This window comes from Lipotes vexillifer, unplaced genomic scaffold (assembly GCF_000442215.2).
Source record: "Lipotes vexillifer unplaced genomic scaffold, Lipotes_vexillifer_v1.1 scaffold75, whole genome shotgun sequence".
NCBI classification, from domain to species: Eukaryota; Metazoa; Chordata; class Mammalia; order Artiodactyla; family Lipotidae; genus Lipotes; species Lipotes vexillifer.
The window spans coordinates 1,599,065-1,614,040 of NW_006771517.1; the positions used below are offsets into that span (position 1 = coordinate 1,599,065).

Below are 14,976 nucleotides of genomic sequence, written 5' to 3' on the forward strand. Positions count from 1 at the left end.
GTGTGTGTGTGTGTGTGTGTGTGTGTGTGTGTGTGTGTGTGTGTGTGTGTGTGTAGGGAGGTGGGTGTGGTTATAAACTGGCCACACAAGGACCTTTGTGATGTTAGAACTGTTTGATATCTTAACTGTGGTGATGGATACACGAACATACACACGTGATAAAATTGAATAGAACTAAGTATACACACACACAGAAGTGAGTACAAGTAACACTGGGGAAATCTGAATAAGATGGATGGACTGTACCAATGTCAATATCCTGGTTGTGATACTGTGCTATAGCTTCGCAAAATGTTAACATTGGGGGAAACTGGGTAAAGGGTACATGGGATCTCTCTGTATTAATTCTTACAAGTGCTTGTGAACCTGCAGTTATCTCAATAAAAATTTCAATCAAAATTTATTAAAAATTTCAGAGCATACAGGATAATACAGAAAATAATTTAACAGTCCACAGAGCTGTGACCCAAATTAGCAAATATTAACACTTTACTTTGCTTCAGATTTAAAAAAATATACACCTGAATAAAAGCTCTATCCTATGATCTCGTTCCAGAAGATACTGTGGTTTTATGCATGCTTACACTTTATTATTTATATTAAAAGGTATTATTCTGTGTGCTCTTTACACAGTGCAATGGTAAAAGCATGGATGGTTGAGCCAGATGACCCTGCTCTAATGCTGACTATGCCACTTACTAACTCGGGCAGGTGACTTAACCATTCTGTGCCTCAGTTTCCTTATCTGTATAATAGAGCTGATAATAGTTCCCACTTCATAGGGCTGTTGAGATCAAATGGATTAATATAAGCATAGCATTCAGAACAGTGCTTGGCACGTAGAAAGCTCTCAGAAAATTCTCTCACCATCACCACCATCATCATCATCATATTGCATGTAACCTATTTCAACTTTTAAAAAGTTCAACTCAGGGACTTCCCTGGTAGTGCAGTGGTTAAGAATCCGCCAACACAGGTTCGATCCCTGGTCTGGGAAGATTCCACATGCCGCAGAGCAACTAAGCCTGTGCGCCACAACTACTGAGCCTGCATTCTAGAGCCCGCGAGCCACAACTACTGAGCCTGTGTGCCACAACTACTGAAGATTGCATGCCTAAATCCTGTGCTCCGCAACAAAGAGAAGCCACTGCAGTGAGAAGCCTGCGCACCACGACGAAGAGTAGCCCCCACTTGCCACAACTAGAGAAAGCCTGCGCGCAGCGACGAAGATCCAATGCAGCCAAAAATAAAAAAATAAATAAATGTATTAAAAAAAAGTCAACTCTGTTTTAGAGATTTGGCCACGTTGATGGTGTGGGTCATGTGATCGTGTTAGTGTCTCTTGAAGGTTTCCATTTGCATGAATAAACTGCAGTTTACCTATCTAGTCCCCCCCTGCTGGTCAGTGAGGCTGTTTCCAATCTTTCCCCATACGACAGTGCTGCAATGGACATGCCACTCTTTCTTCACACCCAACCAAACACCTTGCTCCACAAACACCTTCCAAAGTTCCAAGACCACTTGCCGCCCCCAAGCCTCAGCTCCTAGGAGAGGGCTCTGTACCACTTCTTTGTTGCCTTCTGCACGCTGATGTGCTCAATAACCACCTGCCCTGTCCACTGCCATGAGGGTAGGCCCCAAGCACTCTTGTTCACCATGATTCCCACACACACTGGTGCAAGGCCTGTGCCAACTAAGCCACAGCAAGTGTTCATGGACAGCTTGGCTCTATCTAATCCTCGTCTTGTCAGACTTCACATGTACATACATGTGACAGGCAATGTTCCAATTACTTTGTGTACATTAACTCATTTGATCCTCTTAAGAGCCCCGTGAGGTAAGTACTACTGCTAGTCTCACTTCACAGATGAGGAAACTGAGACACAGAAAGGTTAAGTAGCATGCTCATGGTCACACAGCTAGGAACTGGTGGAGCAGGGATTTGAATCCAGGCAATCTCCTCCAGAACCTTTGCTCTCAACTACTATACCTCACTCCCAGCTCCCCCACCCAGTCAATAAGCACCTCGAAAGCCCAGTCTGTGGCTTATTCTTCTGATTCCCAGCCTAGACACAGGTCTCAACACATAGTAGGTACAATAAATATGTTTACAGTGAATGAATGAGAATGCAGGGATCTCACCAGAAAGACCAGATCAGGATGTCAGGGGTCAGAGGAAGAAGTGAATAGTAACTGAGTACCTACTATGGGCCAGGACCTCAGCTAAGCGACTTTCATAGGCCACCTTAAAGGGTTTCAAATGGAAAGCAAAGCTGTGATCTCCCAGGGGGCTGGAACATTAGGATAAAATCAGGATCTGTTCCCTCCTTGACCTCTTAGAAAGTACCTGCTGTTGACCTTTGGTGAATTCCAAATCTGGAATATGCAGCCCCTCTACATGGATCTGGATCAGCACATATAGCTGTCCCAGTGCAACGTCGGCTCTGACATGACAAGCAGCAAGAGGCCAAGACTGACGTGCTCATTTGCTCCCAGCGAGGGAGGACAGTGTTGTTTGGAAAGAAGGTGGGGAATAAGGGTCTTGTTTGGGAAGAAAAGCTTGACCAGGTCCATCTGTTCACATCCCTGACGGCTGACCCTAAGTCAGGCCCTTAGCCTGGTCACTGTTCAGCTGAAGGAGGTGCAGTGAACCTCTGGGGTTCTTCACCACCACACTGATGCTACTGAGATCCCCCTACCAAGCTGGGGTTTCTCCATGCACAGTACCCACATGTGAGCCCAGGATACACCAGTGGATGGATACTATGCTGAGTGCAGAGGATGCAGGGACATGAAAGAGGCAGAGTCTAGTTCTCAATGTCCCTGACATGAAGAACTACCTTTCCCTGCAGCTCTTTGCATGCCTGGCTTCTTCTCATCCTTCAGGTCTCCGCCCTGCCAATTACATGTCACCTGTTTACGTCCTCCCAAGGAGGCTGCAGCCTGGGAGAACGATAAGCCACGTGCTCAAACACCTGTTGCCTTCATACCAAGAGAATGGTTCATAGCCTTCCAACAGTATATGTGCAATAAATAATAAATGTTCAATTAAATCTCCATCAGGGTATTCACAGACTCAGAACCAGCAGAGCTGGAAAGATCCTCAGCGGGAAATCACTTAGTGGGGAGAAATAACTCTTATCCTCTTTTCCTAGAAGCCAGTTTTAAGCTGGACACACAGAAGCCCCAAAAAAGACATTTCTCAGTACTCCTTGTAGCTACGTATGGCCACATGTCTAAGTACTGGCCAGTGAGCTGGTGTAAGCAAGCTATAAGGAAGAGACTCCTTAAAAAGCTGAGGCTGTGCACTTCCTCTGCCCCTTTTGTCCTTCCAGCTGCCTGGGGCTTCATGAGTCATCTTGGCCCATGAGGTGACACTAAGGATAAAAGCCAATACTGGGGGAATTCCTTGGTGGTCCAGTGGTTAGGATTCCACGCTACCACTGCAGGGGGCAGGGGTTCGATCCCTGGCTGGGGAACTAAGATCCCGCATGCCGTGCAGTGTAGCCAAAAAAAAAAAAAGCCAGTACTGGGATGGCTGAGCAGAGATGGGAGCCTAATTCCTAGACACAAGGGAGCTGCCATGCAGCCCTGGGTTGCACAGCCCAGTCCTTTTACTTAAGAAAACAATGAATTTTTATCTTGCTAGTCTGCTGTTATTTGGGGTTTTCTGTTACATGTAGCTAAGTTAAACCTGGTGCACCCGGACCTGTAGCCACCAGCACTTCTAGCTGATATACAAGAGGGTTACTGGTTGAAGGCAGTGGGAGAGGGGTACCGAGCAGTTCCAACTTGGCCCCCGTTGCTGCCCCCACAGCACACAGTGCTTCTCCAGAACTCTAAAACTCAAAGAACAGTTTGAAAGTGACCGATCTTGCTCAATCCCTTCATTTTATAGATAGAGCACTATGGCCAGAGAAGGGAAGCAATCTGCAGTTACACAGTGAGCCAGGGAAGCGGCTGACCCTTTCTAATGCCATTCTCCCTACACCCATGCCCCTGCCCCCAAAGGACAATTTTCTACAGCAAGAAAGTGTCCACTATTTAAGAAAATGTTTAAAATACTTAAACTCTCAAAACTCACCCCTGCAAACACTCACAGGATTCTTATCAGACTGCTTCATCAGGGCCTACAAAGCCCTACACAGTCTGACCCCTGCCCACTTCTCCAATCTCCTGTTCTATATGGCAGGTTAATTCAAGTCTCCTCCCATTGGGTGGGCTCTATGTCCCCTCCCAATAGCATTTGGCAGAGGTAACAGTGTCCCGGATGCCAGGCCCAAGCTTTAGGGGGCCAGCAGCTTCCACCTTCTGTCTCTTGGAGCACGCACTCCTTGGATGCACCCTCTCAGAATCCAGCTGCCACATTGTCCGAAGTCCAAGCCACATGGAGAGGTCAAGAGTATACATGCCAGCCGACTGCCCCAGGTGAGCTCCCAGATGACAGCCAGCACCACCTGCCAGCCACGAGTGAGCCCTCTTGGACATGCGGCCCAGTTGAGCCTTCAGATGACTCCAGTCCCAGCCGACAGCTGACTGTAGCCACGTGAGACCACAAGCAAGAAGTGCCCAGCTAACCCAAGTGTCCATCAACAGATGAATGGACATCCCACACACATACCCTACCCAACACACTCCATTGGCATGGAGTGGAATACACATATACACACCAGTTAACCATTTTTTGAAATCTCATGTTTTTACATATTTAGAACTGATCTTGCCAATGATATTTATTTACTAACCTGATAAATATCAATTACTCCTCAGAAAAGATAGTTAATTACTCAATTACAAACTATATGTAATAATTTCTTTTTAAGTTAATATGTATAGGTATACATTGTATATGTACATAAAAATACACCCATTTTGGAGGGTGGAAGTATACATATCAAAATTCTAATGGTTTTTTGGAGGGGTGATGGGAGTATGAGTAAGTTTAATTTTCTTATTAAAAAAAAAAAACCACCAAATGTGGTGGGTATTCCAAAGAGTATTCATCTTAAGAAATTAGATGTTTAACATGGATTGGAACTTTGTACAGTTGGGATTCCATAAAGAAAATGGAAAAACAAAAACCAAACCGAAGACCTGACCCGCTAAGCCCAGTCGACCCACAGAACTCTGAGCAATCATTCTCAATTGTTGTTGAGCTACTGAGTGTTAGAGTGGTTTATTACACTGTGACGGACGATGGGAACACCCTACCCTTCTCCTCCTGAAATGCTCCACACCAGCCACTCTGGCCTTTCTGCCCCTTGACCACACCAAGCTTGTCCTGCCTCAGAGCTTGCAATGTTCCCACCATGAAGAACTACCTTTCCCTCTAGCTCTTGGCATGGCTGGCTCCTCATCCTTCAGATCTGTTATGGACTAAATGTTTGTGCCGCACCCCCCCACCGCCCCGTCACCAATTCATGTTGAAGCCCCAACTCCCAATGTGATAGTATTAGGAAGCGGGCCTTTTGGGGGCAGTTACATTTAGACAGTCATGAGGGTAGAGCCCTTGTGATGAGATTAGTGCCCTTATAAGAGACCTGAGACCTTGCTCTCTCTCCAACATGTCAGGATACAGTAAGAGGCAGCAACTGAAAGCCAAGGAATCCTTACTAGAACCTGACCACGCTGGCACCGTGATGTCGGACATCCCAGCCTCCAAAGCATGAGAAATAAATGTCTGTTGTTTAAGCCCCCTAGTCTGTGGTATTTTGCTATAGCAGTCCAAGCTGACAAAGACAAGGTCTTTGCCTGCCAATCACACATCACCTGCTTATGTCCCTCACAGCACTATGTCTTCTGGGACTATCTTACATAAAAATGTATTCAGTCTCCCCTGTTAGACTCAGCTCCATCAGGGCAGGGGCCTTATCTGCTTTATTCTTGCCTGTCTCCCCAGAATCCACACCAGTGCTTGACACTCAGGCAGTGCTTCTTACATGTGTGTGGAAGGAAGGCAGCTGCCCAGGTGGTCCTAGCTCTCTCCAACTGCCTCCAGGGACCTCATCTTCCCCACTAGTCTTCCTTTCCCAAAAATTTGGTTGTAAGGCACAAGCTTCCCCAAGCCCTTACACAATTCCTACAACTCAGCGAACTGAAGCAAGACCATGCAGCCATGAACAAGTGTTTCAGCAACATTGTCTGACTGATGCATCCATGCAGCCCTGTCCCTTCTCTTCCAACCAGGACTGTGTGCTTTTTGGAATTTGCTCTTAGAGCTGCTTTTAGAGCTGGTGTCATGTTTTTTTTTTCCCCCTGGCATTTTAGAGGCAAATCTCCATCCTTTGAGGACAGGTCTGCCTGTCTGGCAATAGCTCTGGGTCATTCAGAGTTGAATGGGGAGAACCAAGCAGGTGATCAAATGGGAATCAACAATTCCCTATCCGGGATCAACAATGAGGGGGATTAGACTCTGCCAGGACTGAGTATCCTCAGCAGCTCATGAACTAGCTCTGAAGGCAAGTCCCAAATAGGAATTGGCAGCTATTAAAGGCACAGCTCTTTTCTCCACATTGATGAAGAATGGGTGCTCTGGAATCAGGCTGCCTGGATTCAAATCCCAGCTCTGCCACTTCAAGCTGCATGACCTTAGGGAAGTGACTTCACTTCTCTCTGTCTCAATTTCCTTACCTGTAAAGCAGAGATGACAGTAACACTTGTCCCCCAGACTCATGGAAGCATTAAATGAGCTATTACCTTAGAAGACTTAGGTAGTGAAGATTTAGAACAGCAACTGGCACAAGTAAGCACTAAATAAATATTAGTTCTTATTACCTATGAAAGCCTTACACACAGACCCCTGCTGCCCAGTCAACAGCTGCATTACCTTGGGCAAGTTATTTAGCCTTACTGAGCTCAGTTTCTTCACCTGTCAAATGGAAATTGATCATAATACCCATTTCATGAAATTTCTCAAAGACTTAAATAAAATAAAGCATGTGAATAATAGTAACAGGTAACAGTGACTGGCCCTCTACTATGTGCCATGTGATTTATACACTTGGAGGCAGATACCACAGTGCTCCTTCCATTAAACCAAGGAGGAAACTCAGGCCAGACAGCTCAGGGTCATCTGAGAAAGAGGTAGGGCTGGGTCAGAGCTCAGGGCTGTCTTATCCTGAGCCTGTGCTCGTTCCTCTGCATCAGTCTATCTTTGGCTAACTAAATGCCAAGTGCTGGGACCTCACAAGAATTCACAAGCCCCTCATGGTTTCTAACCCAGGTCTGACATCTAAGCCCACGCTCTTTCTTGCCACACTATAGCATCAGGGGCAAATGTACTATGTTAGTGTCATCATTGTATCTAGACTGTAGCCAGCTGAAGCCTGAGACTGGGTCTTCCTCATTTTTATGCATCACCTCTGGCCTTTGAGCACTATGTCTCATACGTGACAGATGCTCTATAAATATTTCACAGCCTGTGCCTATGCCCTGCTAACCTAGTTTTTGTTCTTTAATAGGGCTTACTGGAGCACAATTAATAAAGAACATCCAATTATTATCAGGATGACATCATTTCTCCGTCTGCACCTGAAGCTGTTTTTCTCTAGAAGCAGCTTCCAATTTTCACTTTGTGAAGAGGAAGGTAAGAGGGGAGTGATTCTCACGCCTAGAGGAGGAAATCGAGACTCATGTGACTGCACAATATTCTTTTTATGACATCCTTTATTGGCGGATAAACTCTTGCTCAACCTTGGGGCAGGTCAATGTCCCACCGTGTCAGGCGTTGAGATGGGAACAGATCACATAGGATCCCAAGTTCAACAGACAGAACAGCCGCACCTTTGGTCTCATACATCAGGGTGTGGTAGAGGGGAAGAGGGCCAGGAAGGTGCTGAATGCCCGTGGGCCCCCCACCTCTCCCCTAATCCCAGCAATGCTGCCCCCTCCACATACCTCTGGATCCACTGGTCTTTGTAGGAGGCGCTGAAGGAAATGCCTGCAAAAAGCTCAGACCTGTTGAAACTCACATGAAACTGATCCCAAAATGGGCCAAAGGGGTTTCCTTCCTAGAGAAAGAGAGTGGGAAAAGGCTTACTGAGCAGGAGGGAAGGCCAGTTGGCGATGAGGCCAAGGGACTGTGGATGGGGGAACCCTGGGTGATTTGACTCAGGCTGAAATACTCTCACAGGATGGGCCAGTAGGAATATCACGTCGTAATTTCTGGGCTGGGTGCTGAGGAGGGCAGCTCGGCCTCCAGTCTGGTTTTCAGCAGGCAACGTTCACCACAATATCTGAAGGAGTCTTTCCTGCTCGTGTGCCATATGTCGCTGACCCTGCAGCACTGGTGGGGGTCGGGGGAGCAAGTCAACCTTGGATTCAGGACGAGCTCCCAGAGACCTTCAAGACCCGGCTAATCCAATGCCCTTATTTTCAAGATGGAAACCAGGACCCAGACAAGACACTTGCTCAAGCTCACAGAGCAAGTGAGGGCAATGTTGGGGCTGTAAGCCAGGTCCCCCTTCTCAAATTTCACAGCTCCTCCAACCACCCTCCTCAGACTGTAGCATAAGCACTGAAACACATGTTGGGGATTGTCTTATTCCCAAAGTGCCAGAAATTTACAAACTTCTACTGATAAATATAACAGCTTTTCATTTATGTGCTGAGAGGCAAGAAAGTATACAAGTTAGGAGGGTGGACAATGGGGCCATATTACCACAACTTATTTGCTATTATGATTTTGGGCAAAATATTAAACCCCTCTTTGTTGCATTCAGTGTCCTCTCTATAAAATGGGGTATTAATAGTACTTTCCTCATGGAACAGTTTAAGGATTAAGTGGGATAATATATGGAAAGCTCTTAACATGGTACCTGGTGTGTAGTAAGTGCTATGTGAGTATCAGTGATTATTACTGATGTGGCACTTTACAGTTTACAAGCACTCTTACACCTGGCCCTCACTGATACTTTATGAGCAAGACACAGCAGGGACTGGTGTCTTTACTTTGTAGGTAGAAATAAAGGCTCAGAGGAAACAAAGACCTCTGCCCAAAGTGACACTGCTGACAAATGCCAGAAATGGGACTTAAATCTCCATCTTTCTATTCTAGGCCCTTCTGGTGCCTTCTCCCACACACTGCTATAGCACAGTGTCTCAGGGGCCTAGAGGACCTGGAACAGGCAGGAAGGGTCCCCCAGACCCACAGGACCCACCTTCATGGGGCATGTCTTCTTATCAGGGCTTCGCTGGGCTGCCACCTCAAAGCAGTATGCCACCCGCTTCTCAGGGGGCCAGTGAGTAGGTGACAGCTTCTCCATGAAGTCCTCCAGGCTGATGACCCGATGGTAGGCCTGGAGGGGCTCCAGCTTGAAGTACTTCTGGTAGGACACATGGAGCTACAGGAAAAGTGGAGAAAAGGAGGGGGCGAGGGCCCCTCCTCAGTATCCTAGTGGCTGCTTCAAAGACATTCATTAAAACCATATACTCTAAGACCCAGACAGCTTGGACTACATGCCAGTGAACAACTTTTGATAAAAGATACCACAGTTAGAACGGAGGCTGGGAGAAGACATCTGCACACTAAAGAACAAACAGTAATATACCCTCATATTCAAAAATGCCTGCTGATTTATAAGAAAAAAGACAAATGGTGCAGGAGAAAACATGGGCAAAGGATGGGAGTGAGCAACTCACAGCAAAGGGACCCCAAACAGCCAACGCACTCAAAAGATGTGCAAGCTCACAAGAATTAGGAAAAAGAAAATGACAGTTACAACAAGACACCACTTCTTAACCATGAGACCAGCAAAAAAGTAAAAGCTTAACTCTAATTACTGGAAAACATACGGCTGATAGTAGAAGTATAAGTTTTGGAACAACTGCTTTGGAGTGTGGCCCCTTACAAGCATCTCATAGAATTTTAAAGGTGCCCTCTACCTCTAGGTATTTGCCTTGGAGAATCCTGCCCTTTGTACCAAGAGATAGATAAAAGGATGCTCAGTGCCACAGTGGAAGAGTAGTACAGGAAAAAACTTGGAAGGAGTCACACCAGAAGACACTAAATCCACGATGGCGGTTGCCTCTGGGGGTGGGGGAGGGACTAGAAGTAGCCTAGAGCCAAGACACAATCTTTTAACGACTTTATCTATAAACTTTGATTTCTTTTATTAACAAAAAGAAAACATGAAGCAAAGATGAGAAAATGTTAATGATTATCATTTCTAGTGGTAGATACATGGACGGTGATTACAGTAATCTCTGTATTTTTCTAGACTTAAGAAAATTTCTTAGAACACCATGAAATAAAATTTAGACTTTATCCTATAGGTCAGAGTTCCCAAGCATGTTCCACTAGTTCAGGTGGGTAAAGGGTTCTGCAATAAAAAGGCTCCAGAAATAAACAGGCCTGGGAAATGCTATGCTAAGCAGGTTTCTTTATGACAGAACTTCTTGGGGCCTTTAATATGCTAACATGCATTTTGAATCTCCAAATTTGGGGAGAATGAGGAATTGAGAACACAATTTCCCAAACTGACTTAACCACTGCACCATTCCTGCACGAGCCATTGATGTTCCAATGAACAGACTTCGAGAACCTTAATTATTAGCAACAAGGTCTTGCTGAAGGATTTTAAGCAGAAATAATATGAGATCTGCTTTCTTGAAAGATCACTCTGGCGGCAGAAGAAAGAATGTACTGATGGTAAGATAAGAGGAAGGAGAGGAATTAGGAGGCTACTGCAATAGTCCTTTTACTTGTTCAAGTATTCATTCAACATGTATTTTTGTTTTGTTTTGTATGCTTTGTTTTGTTTCAACATGTTTTTTTGAGCATCTCCAAAAGTCCGAGAGATGGGGAAGCATGGACAGGTTAAAAAATGTAAAGGGAGCTGAAGTACAGAGTAAAGGGAAGCATTTAGGATGACTTCTAGGTTCCTGGCCCAGGTGAATGGAGGTGACATAAACTAAGGCTGGAAATATAGGTGGTTACACAGGTTTGAGGGGAAAGTTCTGGCTTTGTGAACTTCAGATTATCTGTGGGTCATCCAAGTAGACCCAAAGCCGTAGGAGTTAGAAACACGAGGCCTGTGGTCAGAGGAGAGTCTGGGCCATAGGTAAATTTGGGAGGTACATGGAGAAAAGTGAAAGCCCAAGAGTCAACAGAAACTTATAGCAAAGCAAATAATGGTAATAAAAGCAACTAATATTTACTGAGTGCTGGGTTAGCGCCAGGTGCTGTACTCATCATGCTTCATGGACTTATTCATCTAATTGTAAGAGGTAGGAATACAACCATCTCTAGTTTATTTATGAAGAAACCCACGTGGACAGAATCTAGGTAACTCATCTGAAGTCACAGAGCTAATAAGCAAACAGAAAGAGGAGACGCACCAACATTTAAACAGTGGGTGGGGAGAGAGGAGCCCCTGATGCAGCACAAAGAGGAAAATGTGGATAGGTTGGGCTGAAGCAGGAACAGGCTGTGTCCTGGAAGCCAGGGGAGGAGGAAGTTCAAGAAGGAGAGAGGCACATGGGGCCAGGTGCCACTGGGAGGTCAGTTGAGATAAAGACTGAGAAATGACTCCTGGATTTGGCAATTCTGAGGTCCTTAGTGGCCTCTGTGAGAACAGTCTCAGTGGGGAAGGGGAGCCCAACTGGGGTAGGTTGAGTAACCCGTAGAAAGCAAGAAGTGGAGACTCTGAAAGACTCCTAGCTGAGAAGGCAAGGTGAGAGAAGGCAAGCAAACCAGAGGGAGACCAACGGGCCAGGTCTAAACTATTAACAGTGAGTACAAAAAGTCAGAGCATCAACAGCTCCCAGTTACTAAGGACTCCCTGCATCCTAAGCACTTTCAACTGATGGCTTCAGCTGATTCTAAGAGGGAGGCATTCCACAATCACTAACTCACTGAGGGAGGTAGCAACAACTATTACCAGCCTATTTTAAAGATGAGGAAACTGAGGCACAAAGAGGTCAAGTACCCTGCCCAGGCTATACGGCTAGGAAGTGGTCAAGCCAAGCTATGATCTCAGGTAACTCTGGCTTTTAAACTTTCTAAATACAGGCATGTGCAGGAAAAAATAAAACTTACGTTTTAGGCTGTAAGAATAAAGTACAGTGTTTTGTACATACTAAACATAATTTTTTGAAGTTTATTAAAAACTTTCAAAGTCAATTCACTAAATATTAATTCAGTTCCTACTGCCAGGCCCCTGGAGTTACACTGTGAACAATGACAGACACAGGACTGGTGGAAGACATAAAGAACATGCAAGAAATTACATGATGCTGGGCTTCCCATGCTAAGGGACCCCTTGATGAGGTGAGAGGCAGTGCTGGAGCCAGACTGCTCCGGTTTGTGGCCCTGGACATGTTATTAACCAACTTGTGCCTCTGTTTCTCCTTCAGAACTGATAATAGCAACCATCACCTCTGACCAATGGGTGGGACCAAACAAGGCTGGAAATGGAGTCTGGAGGTTCAGGTCACAGGCTCTGGAGTCAGAGAGACATGGGCTTGAATTCCAGTCTACTACTCACAAGCTGTGTGAGTGTGGGTAAGTTACCTAACCTCTCTAAACCCATTTCCTCATAGGGATGTGATGAGAAGGAAAAGAGCTAATCCTGATGCAGTGCTCAGAAACAGTGCCTGGCAGACAACGGTGCTGGATAAATGTTAGCCAGTTAGCCAGGGAAGACAGTTCTGGCGGGGGGGTGAGGGGGGTAGGGCAAACTCAGAGGGGTGGGAGGTAAAGCCTACAGAAAGACTTGGGGTCAAGCAGAGGTGAGCAGGATTAGGGAAAGGTGGACAAGGGTCAACAGCAGGAGGTACTCACATTGGTGAAAGGAGGTTTGTGATGCTGGTACTCAATCCAAGGAGGTACAGCTAGGGTGCGGTTCAACAGCTTTGCAAATGCCAGGGAGCCCAAGAAATGATCAGCCTGGTTCCCAAAGCGCCCTGGATGGTATATTGCAGGTGAAGTGAGGACTACGGCGTCGAGGGCTTGGGGCATGCAAGGCTCTGAAAGGATGCAGAGCCAGGAGTGTGGAGGGCCAGGACACCAAGGAGAGCCAGGGGAGCTGGCAGCATGGGATCAAGTCTGGACTCCTGGGTCTGACAGTCAAGGCCCTTCAGGCCCTGCCTCTTCTGCCTCAGCCACTCCAGGTTCTTTGCTGTTTCCCAAACATGCTCTACACTTCCCATCCCCACCCCATGCCTTTGCTCTTGCTGTTCCATCAGCCAGGAGTGACCTTCTATTTCCTCCCATCTGCATGTGAAGGGGTAACTCCAATGCCTCACTCACTGGGATCCTTTCACTACCTCTCTGCCATATTCAGTTCCCCTCCTCTGCCTCCCACCTTGGATATGAGTTACTTGTGGTTCTTCACTCTTCCTAGAATGTCCTTTCCCATTTCCCGGCCTTTGGCTGTTTCCTCAGCCTGTGAATGCCTCAGGTGCAAGGTCCCTGTCTGACTCTGTTATCCCCAGCATGGCATCCATTCATTCATTCCACAAAGATTGTTGAGAGGCCACAATGTGTCAGGCTCTCTGCTAGGTGCTGGGACACAGGAGTGAGCAAGAAGGACAAGGTCTCTGCCTTCAAGGCATTCACAGTCCAGGTAGGGGGATGGTAAACATATAAACAAATATACAGTGATAAATTTTGATAAGTTCAAAAAAGAAGTGAAAAAAGTTTGGTGATGGAGAACAATGAGGAGGAGATTATTTGGGTTGAGGTCAGTGAAGTCTTTTCTGGTGACAATTAAGCTGTGGCCTGACGATGGGAAGGAGTTGGTCTGGCACAAGGCAAGGGGAGGGTGTTCCCCGGCAGAGGGACTAGCACAGGCTGCAGGACCTGAGTATGTGTAAGGGACAGAAAAGGATAACTGTGCCTGCAGCTGGAGGGTCTGGGGAGAAGGGTGTGGTGGAGATGATGCGCAGAGGGCAACATCATCATGGTTAGGAGTGTGAAAGATTTTAAGAAGAAATAACTTTAACAGTGACGATCCACCACTCCCATTTAAATTACACTCCTAAGCCAGCTTTTAGATTCTCCCTTACCCTGCTCTATTTTATTTTCCCATAGCACTCATCCATAAATACTATGCAGTTACTTATTTTTTATATTTATCTTTTATGGTCTGTCTTTCCCAACTAAAATGAAGGCTCTACAAGGGCCTGGAGCTTTCTGTCTTATCACCACCGTATCCCTGGAGCAGAGAACAGGGCTGGGCACACAGTAGGTGCCCTATAAATATGTGTTGAATGAATGAAAGAATCGCCCAGAGCCAGCGTTGGGTCAGTGACATCAAGTCCTGCCCCACTAACTCCATTTACTGGACTCAGGGCTGGCTTAGGCCTTGCGCAAGACACATCGTAACCTCTCCCGGCCTCAGTTTTCTCATCTGCCAAACGGAAGGTTGGACACAGAGGTCCCCTCGGTGCCCTTGCAACTGGGGCAGAAAGGCGAGGAACAGGCCCTGCCCCGCGCTGGGGTCCTTTCCTGGACCTGTCAAGGCGTCTCTGGGCGCCTCAGAGAAATTGCTTCTCCTCTCTGGGCCTCAGTTTCCCCATTTGGACAGAAGGCTCAGGAGGCCTTCCTTACCCATGCACGGGCAGTAGAGCAGGTAACCCGCCGGGTCCCAGGAGCCCACGGGCAGCCCCGGGAACGGCAGAAGCAGCAGCAGGAGAGACACACGCGGCGGCAGGGGCGACGATGCCCACGCGGCGGCTCCCATATCGGCCCCAGAGCCAGGGCGCTCCGCGGCTCGGAGGCGGGGAGGGAAGGAAGGGCGCGAGCGTCCGCCCCGCTCCCGTCAGCCCCCGCGCGCCGCCCGCGCGCCGCTCCGGCCGCTCTAGCCGGCGGGCAGGCGGGACCATAGAGAGCCCGCGGCACCGCCCCCTCCACGGGCAGAACGCCCGCTCGTGCGGCTCCCAGAATGCACCGCACAATGGCCCGACCGCCGCCACTACCGGGGCCTGAGCGGGCCTGGCGGAGCCCGAGCGCGGCCCGGCCCGCAGCGCGGGGCC

The 14,976-nt window shown here is 47.3% G+C and overlaps 1 protein-coding gene across 2 annotated transcripts in view; it reads right to left on the reverse strand.

The window, feature by feature from the left end:
* Positions 1–14,744, reverse strand: part of POFUT1 (protein O-fucosyltransferase 1) — a 22,040-nt gene extending 7,296 nt beyond the window's left edge. The window contains exons 1-4 of one of the 2 annotated variants that reach the window (XM_007446855.1): positions 14,552–14,744; positions 12,782–12,903; positions 9,159–9,341; positions 7,897–8,009 (exon numbers count right to left, since the gene is read on the reverse strand). In XM_007446855.1, coding sequence (XP_007446917.1) covers positions 7,897–8,009; positions 9,159–9,341; positions 12,782–12,903; positions 14,552–14,684 — 551 coding nt within the window. In that variant the 5' untranslated portion in view covers positions 14,685–14,744. The remainder of the gene's footprint in view (positions 1–7,896; positions 8,010–9,158; positions 9,342–12,781; positions 12,904–14,551) is intronic. The other variant, XM_007446856.1, reaches the window with a different exon arrangement.
* Between the last annotated feature and the right edge of the window lie 232 nt (positions 14,745–14,976).